Here is a 16,056-nt window from a genome sequence, read left to right as displayed (position 1 = left end):
CCCCACGGCCCCGCGCTGGGGGGGCAGGAGCAGCCCCTCCGCCCCCTGCCGCCGGGCAGCGGCTTCCTACAGCACCGGGCAGAGCCGGGGGGAGGGTCAGACCTCAGCCCACCCCCCCACCCCCCCCGGGGCTCTGCCCGGGGCTCTGCCCGGGGCTGGGGACTGCGACCCTGCGCTGGTTCCCCCCCCACCCCGGGGCCAGCCCAGCCCCACGGAGACCACGGCCGCTGGGGTGTTACTGGGGGGCACCACGGGATGTAGAGGGGGCTCCCGGGGGTGCTGGGGATGTACCGGGGGGCACCATGGGGCGCAGGGGGGGCTCCCAGGGGTCATGGGGATGCACCGGGGGGGCACCATGGGGCACAGAAGGGGCTCCCGGGGGCTGGCCCCGGGGGTCCCCACACCCACGGCACCCCCAGGGCTCCCTTTCCCCTCTCCCCCCGGAGCAGGGGGGCTGCACACCCGGGGGGTGAGCCCACACCAGCGGCGCCCCGCGCAGTGGGATGGGCACGGCCCGTTCCGGGGGGGGATTGGGGCTCGCAGAGCCCGGCCCCGCGGGGATGCCCTGGCCCGGGGGCATTAAGGGATCGTGGGGCTCGGGGACCGGCGGGAGGGGAGCTGCGGTTCCTGGAAAGGCAGCAAAGCCCTGGACCCTACAAGGGCACCGCGCGGAGCCAGGCGAGCATTGGCTGAGCCGGGCAGGAGGGGGCAGCTCCAAAACGGCAGGGAAAAGGTGACATCCCCGCTTGGCTGGCCAAAGGGGCGGCAGGGAGGGAGGGGGCTGCAGAGGCACCCCCCTGCCTGCCCCGTCCCACCGCGGCCGGGGCTCACTCTGCCCTCGGCACTCGGGGATGGAGCGAGCCCCGTGTCCCATGTCCCCAGTTCCAAGCCACATCCCCAGCAAGTGGAGGAGAGGCCCTGGGAAGCCCTTCCCCATCGTGGTGCTGGGGGGAGCGGGAAGGGACGGGGCACCCCAGGGGCACTGCCACCCCCGTCATGCCCCGCACCCCTGGGCGCTGCACCCCTGGTGCCTGCTCAGCCCCAGCCCAGCGGGAAGCTTTGCGCAGGGATGGCGAGGCTGAGCTGTGGGGATTTGGCTCCCTCCGTACCCCCTGCTCACAGCCAGGCCAGAGGAAGCCCGCAGAGACCCCTGCGCCACGCTGCCTGCCCCGCTGGGACACGAGGAGCAGGAGCAGCTCACCCAGGATCGGCTGCTTCCCGGCACAGAGCTGCCTGGGCTGTGGCTATTCGGTGCTTGGGTTCGGCTCAGCTCCTTGGCTGGCCATGGTGGGTCTGCTCCAGGGTCTAGCTAAAACCTCACGTCCCGCTTGGAGCTAAAGCCCCAGGACCCTCCCCACAGTTCCTCTGTGGCAGTGCAGCAAGGGCACCCGCAGCATCCCGAGCAGCTTTATGTATGCAGCCCCCGGCATTTTCCCTGCGACTGCAGCGGGATCTGGAAGAGCATCGTGCTTGGTAGCACCGGCTCCGCAGCCCCTGTACAGATGCCTTGGGACAGGATGGGTCCATCTGTCCTTCTGGCAGGGGACGTGAGTGTGAGTGAGCAACCCCGCTCTGGCTGCCCACATCCCCGCTGCTGCTCGGCACTCCGGCAGCAGCACAGACCATGCATCGCCCCCAGCCCCACGCCCAACACAGGAGGCAGCACGCCCAGGTCATCTTCAAAATAAAACTTTATTCATTCGGTAACAAGAACATTGAATCTGCACATCAGTGCACAAGTTCACATTTAAAAACAGCTGAGCACATCGGTCATAAAGTCTTTAGGGGGAAAGGGGACGATCCCAGCCACCGTGGAAGATCCAGGAGGGGCAGCCAGAAGCGCTCCCCTCCCCGGTTTGCAACTCCACCGCCGGCCGTCCCGAGGGCTGCCCGGCCCTGGGGCAACCCCTACAAGCCAGCGCAAGGACACCGCATCTCCATCAAGGAAAATAAAAAGGCACTGGCACCTTCTTTTGTGCCAACAGAGATGTCTGCAGAGCAGGCGGGCTGTTAGCACCTCTGGTGGCACTGCCGGAGGGGAGCCCCCTGCCCAGCCTGGACACCACTTGTGCCAGGCCGGTGCCTGCCTCTGCCCCACGCCAGCACGGGCTTGGGGGGTCCCTCCCTTAGGGAGATATGTGGGGGTCTGCGTGGAGCTAGGACCAGATTAAGGCAGGACGTACTGTGACGGGAGCAGGGGACCTGCGGCAGGTATGGCTTCCTCCTGCCACCCGGCTGGGAGAGCTGCGAGGCTCCGGGAGCCCCCCGGCAGGTGCCCACGGCAATTCCCAGCAGCTCGCTCCTCCCAGGAGGTCCCAGGGGCAGCCAGAGCTGGGGCGGGCTACCTTCCACCAGGCCTCTGCTGGCAGAGGGGCACAGAGCCAATCCCTGCTCCGTTTAACATCCAAGTGAGCCAGAAGCGGCATCACCGCCTGCCCCTCCTGCCACCCGCTGGGACCGTGCCCCCAGGAAAGGGCCGAAGGGGGGGAGATTTGTACATGTCACAACTTCTCAAGCAGACCGGACACACGCACACACACGCACACACACACCATCGAGTGCAACAGAACGCAGTGTAAAAACCAGTTTCACGCACACGCTATCCGTTTGTGCAAGGCTCACACGTTACAGTACAGCCGGAGATGGGGCGGGCGAGGGGGGAGGCGATGGCTGAGATATTGTACAAGAGTCAATGTAAACAATAAAGCGTCCTCTGAGAGGGCTTTGCAAGAGACCAAAAGAACAATTGTTTTGTACAAAAATGCCCTTAAAACAACATGTTTCTCCTAAACCCCTTCTATCAGCGAGGCTTGTCAGCTGCTGAGCACCCTGGGGGTGCTGCTCCTTCCATCCGGGGAAGGTGCTGCACCCCGCAGTGCTCAGTGGGCCACAAGAAGCTCTCATGGGGTGGCCACAGGAACCAGCCACCACCCACCCACCCGTGAGCCACCAGCATGGAGAAGGGACAACTGTCCCCGGGCAGAGACCTCTGGATGCCAGGGGCTCGGTGGCTTCGTTGCCCAGACACTGGCTGAGGAGGAGCCGGGGTCCCTGGAGAGCTGCACGTGACGTGCCCCTCCAGCCCCTTCCCTCCAGCCATCCCAGAGCCTCCAGACCTCCGAGGCCTTCATAACTCCGCAAGAGAACCACCTTCCCCAACTCCCTCCGCCCGTCCACAGGCTTCACAGAGAAAAAACACCGTTGTGCTGGGCCAGAGCCGAGGACAAGGGGACAGCAAAGCACCTCCTTGCAACAGCCCTTCGCCCTTTCGCCGCCCTCCCCAGCTGAAGCGCCCCGACAGCAGCAGAGTATTGGAAAGAAGCAGCATTTCTGGTCTGCATGGAAGAGCCTTCCTATAGCGCACATCTCCTGAGATCCAGCTGGGCAAAGAAACCCTATCCTCTTCTCCTCCCCCCTTCCCACGGGAAGGAATTATACACAGGGCTTTTCCCCTCCCAAGCAGATCCTTGTCACCAGGTCACAGTGCCAGCCAGGCACACTCACTTCAATGCCAGGCAGGTTTGGTGGCACCCCATCCCTTCCACCTGTGGAGGGGTAGGCAGACAAGGCCTTGGGGTCAGGAATGGTGGCAGCAGGGTCTGGCGAGGTTTGTGGGGGAGGCAAGGACTGAGACCGTCCTTCACAAGATGACATGAGCCACTTGGCCTTTCCATGCTGCCCGCCCAGCTCTGAAGCCAGCTGGAGTGGGCTAGGAGAAGCCAAATGTCTTTCAGTGTCCCGAAGAAGTATCTGATCTCCTGGGCCAGGGACTTGGGTGACTGAAATGGCCTGGGATGACACGCTATTTGAGCCAGGACAGGGCCCTGCTGGGCTACTTCGGGCTAGGCTCCAGCCTGCCACTAGCACAGGTGACAGCCCCCCAGCGGAGCTCCAGCTCCTTGGGAAGGGAGGGATGAAGCGCACGCTGCTGCTGGAGGATCCCTGGGAGCTGGGGGAGGACAGTGAGGTGGGATCTACCTTGCGAATTGTTAGGCTCTCCTCTGCTGCTGGCAAGCTGGGGGGCTAGCGACACCCCTTGCCAGGGCAGATGCATGCTGCTTCCCAATACTCCCCAGTGCTCTGGTGCTGCGCGCTCCTCTCCGGCTCAAGATGAGCTTGTCCCATCGGAGCCTGCAAGGCTCTGCAGCATCAGTGCTGCTTTCTAGGCATGGCCTTGTCTGCTGCTCCTCCCACACCACATCCTCTCCATGCTGGGCTTTCAGCAGCTGGAGCCATTCTGCATCTTCTGCTTCGCTCCTCCCTGGAGGGCAGGTCTGGGCCAGAGCCAAGCACCAGCTCAGACTGGCTCTTCTGCCACAGACTTGCCACGGGACTGCAGACAGGACACCCAGAGCTCTCCTGCCACGGCCAAGTGCCTTCCTCTCTGCTCCTACAGCACACGTACAATTTGCTGATACATACAGCTGCAAATGAGGAGCTTTGCTTTAGCCAAACTGCTCGGAAACCGTAAAATAATTTGCTGAAATTTGGAGCAGCCCCTTCCAATGCAGGTTCTCCGGGGAAGCAAGAACCTGCAGAATGGCTCAGAGCAGCTGATGGCCTTCCATGTCCGACTGGCACTGCTGACAGCCAGCTTCAAGTGGGCAGATACACAGTTCCCCTCCCACAGCGGGGTAACAGGGGTTCACACAGGACTGGAGGAGAAGGGAGACATTTGGCAAAGGCTGGCATCAAGGCTCACTTTTGGAAAGGGAAGACAGCTTACAAAGTCAAACCCACTCCCATTTCCGTGCAGATTACAACGAACAGCACTGAGTTTGAGTAAGGTGGTTTTGTTTTCCAGTTTACAGAATGCAGTCTTGCCCTTTTTAAAAAAAAAAACATAGAAACGACAAAAAAAAAATCTATATAAATACCATATATACAATTTAGGCAAAAAAAAAAAAAAAAAAGAAAAAAAAAGAAAAAACTTCCAGAAAAGATCTTCCCTCTGGGTTGAGTGTTAGGAGTGACAGCAGAGAGGACAAAGCTTTGCATTCCATAGGGGCAATGTGTCATGTAACAATTACAACAGCCTCTAGGTTCGGGAGCGACCAGAAGTTCCTGTGAGTGTGGCAGAGGGGAGAGGAAGACTCAGGCAGCACGAGACGAGAACAGCTTTGGGGCAGAGGGGAGGCAGCAGGAGGGCAGAGGACAGATGATATGGCCATGAACTTGGAAGGCCCACAGCAGTATTCAAGTAATGGGAGGGTTAAAACCCTAATGAGGCGTTTGTTTTAAAAGAACACTCTGGCTTTGGGGGCTTCTCCTCCTCTCACCCATATGTCCAGGGCAGCCGAGGAGAAGCGAGCTGGGCAGCTTGTGGAGGAGCTCTGCTCCACTTCACCAAAACATGGGGGGCTCTGCGTGACCCACTCCAGGAGGGGAGCGCTGATCTCGGTGCCAGGCTGCCCGGGGTTTTCCGAGCCCATCCATCAGGAGGATTTACCCCTTTGTGCTCCTTTCGGGGATGCACCAGCCAAACTGAGCCCAAGGGGTTTGTCCTGAAGCAGCTTTGTGAGTGATCTGCTAGCATCATACAGTTCCAGTTTGCAGAAATGGAAGAAAGCCCAAAAAAAGGGACCTTGCCACAGCCTTCATGTTTATGGGGGCTCTCACCCCAACAACTGCCCAGCACCCTTTCAAGGCATGGGGAAAATTCAAGTTAGAAACTAGGATCTGGTTCTAAGCAAAACTCCTTGCCGAAGCAAGCCAACATCAATTTTTGCATCATAAAGGTGTTCTTTTAAAACAAACTTAACAAAAAAACCCCAACATTTGAGGTTATCTGAGTTGAAAAAAAAAAACAAAACAAAACCAACAACAAACCAAAACAGTCCTGCAGTCAGAGTCACACACAGAAGAACCAACCCACACCTACATGCGCCAGGAACAGTAAAATGACAATATATATAAAATTAACCAATAAAGTGCATGTTCCTTATATTACACCTGCCCCTTGTGTGAACACAACACCACGGGTTCTCGGTAAGAAATCACAGCTGAGGGCTCAGGATCACATAGTATTGTAGAGGGGATTGGTTGTCCGCTTTTTATCATTGGTCTTTTTGAGCCTCCTCAGAGGGTGAGTTCTCCCGTGCTGCTGCCGGGGTGCAACAGCCAGACCACGAGCCAGAGACAAGGAGTCCAGGACCTGCACCTGGAGCAGCGGGGGACTCTCCTCGGAGCTAGTCCATGTCGGATCCGTGCCGGAAAACAAACTCTGCTGGCTGGAGCCGCACTCTTTGGCGTACTGAGCTAGCGGCCTCTCCACCGGTTTGCTCTGGGCAATGCACTCGGCTGTTCTGAGCTGTTCCACAAAATGCTTAGCGGGCTCCGGAGAGGAAAGGCGATGCTTTCCGCACGCGCTTTCCGAGCCCCTCTCCAAACTCCCCTCACGAAAGCCTCGACTGAGGGCAACGCAGGTGAGAAGCACCGGGTTGGCATCAGAAGAGGCCGATTCCCTCTCGGATAAGTCGTCCTTGGAGAGGTCCAGGCAGTCCAGTTTGGCCAAAGATGCCGAGCGTTTCATGTGGGAGGGTGTGGTGAGCCCCGCGTGCCGGATCCGAGCCTCTATTTCCTTCGCTCGCTGCTTGACCAGCCCGGGGCTGTTGCTGCGCTCCTCCACGCTGCGGCTACTGGAGCTGTGAGGGAGGCCGTAACACAAGAAAGAGATGTCCACAAGGTCCATGTTTTCAGCACATTGGCTGGTGAAGTCCTTGCCGCTCAGCTGCCTCGAGGTGCTGGCACCACCCCTGCAGAGAGGCTTGGGTTCGTCCCTGAATGGGAGAGTCGCGTCTCCCTCAACGCCACACGGTGTGACCGGCTCATCGTCTGTACCCGTGCTCTGCTCGGTGACACCTTCCAGGTGAATTACGTAGGGGTAAGAAGAGCGATCCAGGCTGGCTGAAGGTGTAGAGGTCACCTGGGCAGAGGGAGAAGCAGCACCGAGGTGAACAGATAACCCAGCACCCTCCTTGCTGGGGCTGCCCGCAGTGGAGGTGGCCTGCTTGTGTACCGCGTGCTCCGGCAGCGAGAGATTTACCAGCGTCAGAGCTCGGAGACAGGTTGGTGCCTTCTCTGAGCACAACGAAGGGTTCAAGTTTTCATCTAAAGACGGGGTGGCTGTGGCCAGCCCGCTCTGCTCACAGCTTGCATCGGGGCGCTCTGCAGATTTGACCGGGGGAGCATATTCAATGATTTCGATTCTCTTTGTGGGGAGGGAGGGCAGGGATGGCTCCTCCGTCCCATCAAATGACACCACTGTCCTGCACTCTTGTGCCATTCCTCCCTGCTCTGGGCTGGGCTCTGCAGGTGAGGACTCGAGTGCAGGGGAGGCAAGGGGTGCAGGCAGCCCTGCCCCAGGAGGCGGCAGCAGCTCCTCAGTGCCTGGACCCTGCACCTTGTCACCCTCCGGAGCCAGCTCCAGGGGCAGCTCCTCGCTCTTCCCCCGCAGCAGGAGCTCGGCAGCGGGAGAGTCATTTCTGGAGTTCTTGCGGGTGGGTAAGACACAGACTGGGGACGCGTGCTGGTGCTCCTGCTCCTGTCTCAAGCGCTCCTCGAACTCCAGGGTGGCTCGCCGGACAGAGCCGGGGCACCACTTGGGCTTGGGGTTGATGGAGCCATGAGGCTCTTGCTGCTCCCCCCCTGGGCTGCCTTCCTCCAGATCTGATTTACCAGAAGCTGCCTGCAGGGAGGGGGCAGCTTCTTGCTCAGCTTGTAGAGGGTCCTTCTCCTTTTCCTGGTGTCCAGCACTGGCTCCTTCACTCTGTTCCACCTTTTCAGATGCCCAAATGGCCTCCACTGGCAGGTCATGCACCGTGTTCCTCTTTGGTGTCTGGGCGAGGTTGGCCGAACCCTCTTTCTGCTGGGCTGGTCCTGCTCCCTGGTTGATTGACTCAATCTCTGTGATAATTTCCTTCACAGAAATGGCATTTTCCGAGTGGGATCTCGTGAGATGGCCTGTGCTAGGCAGCTCAGGGACATCCTGCAACACAGAAACAGGAGAATTACAAAGTGGATCAGCTGCGCTGACAGACAGCAAAGAGCAGCAGCTTAAAGGAAACGGGGTTTCATGTCCCCAGAGGAACAAAAGGCGCACGTGCCAGTGTGTGGGGATACATCACAATTGCTGTGATCACCACCGTAGAAGCATTACTGTCTCTGGCACTGCATTTAACATATTCCAGGCTGGAATTTCACCTAGACTTGAGATTTAAGAACTTCTGTTTAATTGCCATGAATTCCAAGCGAAATGTACCTTTTTTAGAAAAATAAAGTTATTTTAAGTTCAGTTCACAACAACAACAACAACTTAATGCTGCTAGAAGTGCAGTTTTGAACTGAATACATGAACGATTCTGCTCACATATTGGAGCAAAGAGAAGTACAGCATAAAGAATGACCAACTGCTGAAATGCTCTGGTTTCCCAGAGGAAAATGGCCAGAGAGGCTCCCCATCCACACACTCTTTTTGCCAAATCACTGGAGAGTGCCTTAGCCTATTATATTTGGAAGAGCCTTATTGCCTCACATGGAGATGGAAAAGATTCAAGCAATGCAGTGTGGAATTTAAATAAGAGGCTCTCAGAAAATGATGGCCCTGGACATCATCAGTCCCTGTGAGAGTCCTCAAGGGTGGAAAGCAATTATAAAAGAAAGGTACCTCGGTTCAGAGGTTACTACATTTTGTCAGGAACATCTCTCTAGCCAGGAGAGAAGTGAGCCATGACATGCCTGATCCCATCACCCCAGGCCTTCCTCCAGCAGTGGAAACTCTATGTCTGCCTTGATTTACTATCCCAGTGCTGGTGCTTCCCAACCAGGGAAAGGTGCCAGTTTTGTCCCATTCTTTGATGGATTTCTCAAGTCAGATAAATATCTGCACAGGTTTAGGATGCTGGCTAGCCTCAGCTGTTGAGGGTTCAGCTGCATTTGGGTCAGGTCCCACCTATCTGCTCTCCTGATGCAAAACTCAAAAATAAGTTTCTCACGAGAACAGCACGGCAGGTCAAGGTCAACTCAGCCAGTGCCCTGCCACTGCCAGCAAACAGATGTTTAAGGAAAAAGTGCAGAAAAAGGCAAGCATCTAAAAGTGAAAAAAAAAAAAAAAAAAAAAAAAAAAAAAAAAGAAAAAAGGAGGCAGGGGAGCATTTAGCAATCCCTCCCTGAACAGCTACCCGGGTTCAGTGACAGTCAGGACTAGAAAATCCCGTCAGCAGCAAGCTCCCACAAGAGAACTAGCTGCAGATAGGTTCGAGCAGCAGTTCCTAAAAAAATGAGCAAGTTATTTTAACCTTTTGTTGTTCTTCATCTGTAGAAGAGTCATCCGATGCCTGAGGAGAGTTTCCAGAGCTGTTCCTTCGAGCATCTACACCCCCATCTGCAGCAGGCGACACTTCCAGCACAGGCACCCTGGAGACCCCATTCCTTCCACTCCCTTGCTCCTCTGCCCTGGAATGGGAGCAGGTGCGTGACCGGCTCTCCTGGGAAAGCTCCACAAATTTCTCCAAAGCACTGAAGAAATCAATCCTGTCTGTACTGAGGTCTGTCACTGTGGGCTGGGGATTCTGGTGGAGACTCGGTGAATTTTGGTTTGGGGATTGGGGAAAGTCTTTTAAGCACGAAGTGAATTCTTCCATGGGAACCAAGTGCACGTTCATATCAGGCTTAAGAGCATCTTTTTCTAGGTCATCCACCGTCAAATCAGGAAACTCTGTTATTTCCAAGGGGTGCTGGAGTTGCATTAAGGCCTCAGAAGCATGGCAGTTATCGGGGGGGACAGAGTCTACACAACATCCTGCTGTACAGCCATTGATGTTGTTCAGGTTCAGCTTGTCCTCCATCTGCTCAGTGTGGAAATCTCGACACGTAAACTCTAGGTGGATCCTTCCCTCCTTCACACACATCTCCTCGATCATGTTTGCATCCTCTGGGAGCTGCTGCTCCCTGTCTAGCTCAGCTGAGTAGATGGGAGACATCGGCTGCTGGTTGTCATTGGTCTTTGCCTCTGAGATCTGGTCAGCTGAGGTGGTGATCTCCTTTTTGTTCAGCTCCAGCCCAGACTTGCAGATGGGCTCGTGATGGTCTGAGAGGTCGCTGTCTGAATGCGAGCGCCACAGTTTATTGTGCCGCTGTTTGCTGTGGGGAAGAAAAGCAAATGAAAACATTGAGCAGTGTTTTCACCCACCAGAGGCAGACCCACCTTCTTGCAAGAGGATGCAACCTTCATGAAGAACCGTGCCAAATACTGGGCTCACTGACCACAACTGCAGCTTCACCTAAACAGTGCAGGGCCAAACCTGCTGCTGGAGAAGCTGATCCAGTAAAAGACTTTTCCAGGAGCTGAACCCCACGGCACCATTCTGCTCCACACACGTGTATTCCCCAGCAGTATTTTATCGGTCTACTCAACAAACGCGATGTCTAATTGACTACAGAAGTTGGTCCTTTCTCAGCCAGCAAGCACTTTTCCATTTGCTAGCAGGTGAGCAATGACCAGAAGAGACAGGGTCCCTAGTCCTGGATGTGAATGGGTGGTGGACACTGAAGATAAGTCCAATTTCCCTTGTGGCTCCTTTGAATAGCTTTAGTGATATAACTAGGCTCTGGTAACCAAGGGGCTAGGGTGGGGTGGGTGGATGTGAGTATGAGTGTGTGTAGAACACAGAAGACATCCTCAACTTTCAACAAGTAGCACAAAACACCACCTGCCTTTCACAGGAAGGAAGCTTAAGAGTTGTCCAGCTCTTGGACAGCCCCTTTAGGAAGGTCTGAGCGGTCACAAAGCAAAAGCAACTGCCAGCGGTATGGCACCACCATCCTTAGCTCCACCTGCCAAAAAACTCAGCCCATGCCCCTGGGCTTACAGAGAGCAAAGGAGGCAACTTCTCACAGTGAGACCACACCAGCTAGCCATGCCTGCAAGGGCTTTGCTGAGTGACCATGGCCACAGGGCTGTGCTTCCACCGTTTGCCCCTAGGAGGAGAGCAGATACCACAGAAAGGTCCTTGGAGCTGCAGGAGACCTTGCTAAACCTCTCCAGTCCCTTGCTAGTGTGAGCAGGTGCTCCCAGACACATCCATTGGCTGCAGTAGGGTAATTAACAGATGCTATTGAACTAATTACAATGTACCTGTTTAGTTGTGGGTGCCCAACAGCTAAGGAAAATAATTCATCGCAGATTTAGCTTTCCAACCCCATAATCAGCTACAATCTTCATGTATGACACAGGGCAGAGTTGGGCCCCTTCAGAGGACAGGAGGGTGAAGACTAGAGGCCAAAAGGCATTGCTCGGGGTGTGTGTGTGTGCTCCACCTCTAACGGGTTTTGGAGCAAAGTCTGACATTGGCAGCAGAACCAGGCTCGCCTGTGAGGCAGGTTGTGCTGAGGCTCTGTATGGAATGCCGAAGATTTCCCATGTCTCTGCTTGTGTAACCTGGAAAGAAGCTGTTGGTGTTTTCTGAGGGCACCTCCCACCCCGTCGCTTCAGCGCTCAAATCCAGCACTCTGCTGCGCATCTGACTCTGAAAGTCAAACCCACCTCGCGCATGCACAAACCAAACTCTCCTAGCACAGCCCTGAGCCGCGAATCAAACCCGATGCCAGCAACCACTGGCAGAGGTATACTGTAACTTTTTAATCTCACACTTCCTCCAGCCCTTAGCAAGAGGTGCTAAAAGCAGGGTCAGGAGCCCACACCCCTTCCTAGAGCTCACAGCCACCTCTTGACCTTCCTGGGCAGCGTTCCTGGCACCAGGGAGAACAGCCCATGGCAGCCCAGATGTTCAGTGTGCCAGGCATGGCACAAGGTCTGTGGGCAGCACCAGGGCTTGTGTCCACACCAGCCTCGCACCAGGAGACCCCCACACCTCCCACCATGCTGCAGCCAGCTCTCCAGGCTCTGGTATAAAACTATTGCTGTTGATTCACAAGTTGCTCAAGGCACAGGGGATCCCAAACACTGTTTTCCTGTAACTTATCCATAACTAATAAAAGAAACAGGGCTGGCTCAGCCTTTCTGTGTCTATCACCAGAGGGAGGGGGACAGTTTAACTAACCCCAGGAAGTATGACAGTCCCAAAGAGCAAAACACACTTGTTGTTGTGACTAAAAGCAGGCAGAGGGTTTTCATTTTACAGCTGGAAAACATATCCCAGTTGCTACAACCCCAACACAAAACGGTAACTAGATAGTGCGAGCACATGGCTGCCCTCACATACCTTCCCTCTGAAACTGGAGCAGTCACATGAGCGTGAATCTGTTGATTTTTTGGGTTTTGTTTTTTACCTGTCCTGGAATACCGCAGCAATAAACAAGGCAGCCAGAGGCCAGAGGGCAAAGCTAAATAACACAGAGAAGAAAGAGGGAGGGGAAAAAAAAAAAGCAAAGCAGCAGTTTGGAGCTGAGAAGGGAACTGCGTAAAGAGGGACCATCTCTGCAGTGCAGAGGCCATTCCTTGCTTCAGTGAAGCTTCACTTATTGCAGGCTTTTTAGCCCTACACACAGAGATGTAATGCACTGCTCTTGCATTTTTTAAAGCCTCACAAGTAATCCTGTTCGTGCCATTGTATTGGGACTTGCAGAGTAGGTCAGGAGCAGTGGTGTGCTTAAGTGGGAAGGGGAGACACACACTATATAAATGATGGCAGCAAGAAAGATTTACCTGCTGAAAAATAAATTACGGGAAGACAGGAAAATAAAATAAATCCTTAACCAAACTGTTTGTAGAGGGTGGCTTTGCAGGTGTGCCACCAACTACCAGACGAACAGATTACCTAAACCAATTGCAAGGCAGAGGGCTTGAAGATGTGCTTGCTATACCAGCTGGTACCAGCCCAGGGCTCCTCACAGGTGTTCACCAACCTGTTGCAAAGGATGTTGGTGTGTTTTTCACATCTGAAAAGCTTCTTTTCCTCCAGCTGGTCTGGTTCCAGTCAGATCTAATTTCCCAGTCCGCTCAGTGCTACATGGCACACCACACTGGTCAGGTCACCTCTAGCTCAGAGTTATGCACTGACCTTTATTAACTGGTGCCAGCAGCATGTTTGCTGTCACACAGGACGCCAAAGGCAGGTGTGGTGTTCGTCTCCAAAGGTTTCAGTCCAGAAGAGCACAATTTCTTAAAATACCTATTCCACTGTGATCTATCCTGAGACTCATACTCGGCTGCGTTTTCAGAGAGAGAGAGGGTCATTATGGCAGTCAATGTTTGGGGAGCAGTGGGGAGAAGGCGGCAGGCACGTAGAGGGCAAAGATCCTGTGAGTGCACCTGATGAGGGAGTAAGCTGGGAGGAGCCCTCAGGCTGCTGTCTCTGCAGAGAGGGAAAGAGGAAGCACACTTCAGTGACAGGGGCGGCTTATACTAGGGGTTTGGTGTAAAAATTGGGAATCCAAACCTGGCCCAGCAGCAGAGAGAGCCAGACTGCTGGGAGCAGGTGGAGAGCAAAAGAGGAACAGTAAGTCATTAACTGAGCACAAAGGCAGGGAGGTCTTTGCGAGTGGACAGGACAGACCTAAAGGGACAAACCCAAGCAGAGGACAGAGGTGAGAAGTGTGCCCTAAAGAGGGTACACGAGTGCCGGAGCTGCTGTAAAGAACAGCGTAAGGCAGGCACCCTTCAACAGCACCAGTAACTACTTTGGTGAAAACATGCTAAGAGCCACCTCCTGCGGCAGGAGGCTCAGCTTGGGTAATTCTGCTTGCTTCAGATCTGCTCCCTGGCAAAGCACACCAGAATCCTAAACAAAATACCGTAATCTGGCAAAACACAGAGTATCACTACCTCCTTCCAGCCGATCACGTGAAGGCATTGCTTAACACAGCTTACAAGTGCATTTCTCAGAAACATGCAATCTTTATGTCTTTTTGCTAATCAGGTGATAGGCTTGGGATTACAACACACTGGCCCATACCCAGGCCCAGCTCCAGACCAGCCTCAGGACTCCATGCAGGAATAAACACCGCTGTTGCAACGCACAGAACATCCTGTCCCCTCCCCTAACACCAACACTCACCAAAGGGATCTAAATAAAACCAGACCAGCTGCTGAGGAGGAGCATGTTCAACAGGGCTGCGACGGAGACAAAGCGAGTTCCCTGCCAAGTGATGTTACAAGCAATAGGGACATCATTTATCTCTGCTGGAGTCTACACAGCTCTGAATGCTGCATTCAAATGGCAGCTCATGGGATGCTACTCTCCAAAAAACAGCCATCCTAGAAGCCAAACAGCCTCCTAAAAGCTCTTTATTACACCCATTTTCCCAGGCTCAGCTGAGATAAACCATGAAAACAGAGCACTATCCTTCCCAAAACAATCACGAGCTTACTTACATAATGCAGTGATGGAAGTTCTAATCAAAATAATGGAGTCAATAATTTAAGTGTTATCACTTAACGTGGGTTATCAACATCGTTCCTTCCACTCACCTGGCCAGCAGGATCCCTTGATATTCCTCCAGCTGTCGCATAAAGCTGGGGTTGGGCTTGGTGACGGTGCGCCGTTCCTTCACGTAGTCGTAAGCCCTGTCCAGGTTCCAGCCGTACTCCTTCATGGCGTAGGCGATCACCGTGGATGCCGAGCGGCTCACTCCCATCTTGCAGTGCACCAGACACTTAGAACCGGTTTTCCTGAAGCAGGAGACAGACAAAGGAGGTTCATTAAACAGAAAGTACAGCCTCTGAGAAGCTTAAGAAAACAGCAACTTCTTTACCAGAGTATTATCAAACACATTTTCAACACTGCGGCCATAGTTGAAGTCTGGGATGTGATCTGATAATCCAATTTACAAACTGGAGCAAGACACACAGAAAGTGAAGAACAAGGTCTTAATATTCTTAACAGATTTTGCTGTAAAAACTCTTCCAAAGCTTTTATCGCCAAGTGGACAAACATCAGTTGTTTGCAGATATTTATTATGAAGGCAGCTAAAGACTAATTATGGCATCCTTGAACTCAGCCCAAATGGCCCACTAGTATCAAGCAGTACTCCAAATAAAAATGACACCTATCACACAAATGCGGCATCAGTTCAGAAACACATCCACTAGAAGATACTGAGCAGTTCAGTATAGCCTCTAGCACACAGATATTCTTCTATGCAAATTTCTGACAGCGTACTACTGGCTGTGGCAATTGGCTGAACAAGACCAACATCGCTTTAGTCAGGTGTTTGAAACCCCACCTAGCTCTCATCCACATCTCGAGACACTGGTAGATGCAAATCCAGCCAAAAGCTCCAAGGAACAACCTGGAAGAGTTTTGTTGATACCACCATGTCTCAGGACTGCCTATGGGTAGAAAGCTCACCCCCTAGGCTCTGTTTGCAACAGTCCTTCACCTCAGCACCTTATCCAAATCAAGCATGTGGAAAAGATGACCTCCCCACAGCTGCAGGTAGAGACCTCAAATGATGGCTGCAGTGCAGTGCTCTGCTGCAATCAGATGGAAGATCCTGCAGATTTAACTCATTCCTTCTTATTGAAGGCAAAGCAAACAGTGCCTTTGAGTGCAATGAGCAGCTACTCTGCTTGGTGAGGCTGGTACAGAGCCTGAAAGGGCAGCCAGTACTTTCTGCTCCAAGGAATTAAACATTTGTCTGCCATGAAATACGAGGAGGAAGGCTATGATCCTTCTTGGTGATCTCCGTGCACTGGACAGCAGTGGCACAAAGCAGGTTGACAGAACTTGGTTTGGCACCTTTCGTTTTCTCCTTTAAGTGCCAGGTGCTCTGGATCACCAGCCATGTGAAGTTCCCACAGGATAAACGAGGAGGCCACAGAGCACAAGGGTCATGTGCCTCCACAAGCTCAGAGCTCGGCTGCTCGCAGCTGCCTGACCTGTACCTGCAGCCACGCTCCCCAGCCTCCGAGTGACACCTGCACTGCCTGGGGCATACAGGGCCACAGCAGCTTTTGGGATGCTCTAAGACTTTCTCAACTTTGCAAATCCAGTTGGTCAAAACATTGCAATGCTTTTGGTGATTCGAAACACCCCAAGCACAAGAAGACAGGGCAAAGAAGGGGGGACAGTAATTGCCCCAGTTTGGAAGATTATT

At 54.0% G+C, this 16,056-nt stretch overlaps 1 protein-coding gene across 3 annotated transcripts in view; it reads right to left on the bottom strand.

Annotated features, from left to right (window-relative positions):
* Positions 1-1,673: 1,673 nt before the first annotated feature.
* The window catches only part of SSH2 (slingshot protein phosphatase 2), a 103,610-nt gene continuing 89,227 nt past the window's right edge, over positions 1,674-16,056 (bottom strand). For all 3 annotated transcript variants that reach the window (XM_037373070.1, XM_037373079.1, XM_037373089.1), the window contains 3 exons: positions 14,429-14,629; positions 9,297-10,140; positions 1,674-7,987 (listed from right to left, as the gene is read on the bottom strand). In XM_037373070.1, the coding sequence (XP_037228967.1) occupies positions 6,017-7,987; positions 9,297-10,140; positions 14,429-14,629 (3,016 nt within the window). In that variant the 3' untranslated portion in view covers positions 1,674-6,016. The remainder of the gene's footprint in view (positions 7,988-9,296; positions 10,141-14,428; positions 14,630-16,056) is intronic.

Source organism: Falco rusticolus, chromosome 1 (assembly GCF_015220075.1).
Source record: "Falco rusticolus isolate bFalRus1 chromosome 1, bFalRus1.pri, whole genome shotgun sequence".
Taxonomy (NCBI): domain Eukaryota; kingdom Metazoa; phylum Chordata; class Aves; order Falconiformes; family Falconidae; genus Falco; species Falco rusticolus.
The sequence above is the reverse complement of the archived record's forward strand: the minus strand, read 5'-3'. Positions and strand labels throughout refer to the sequence as shown.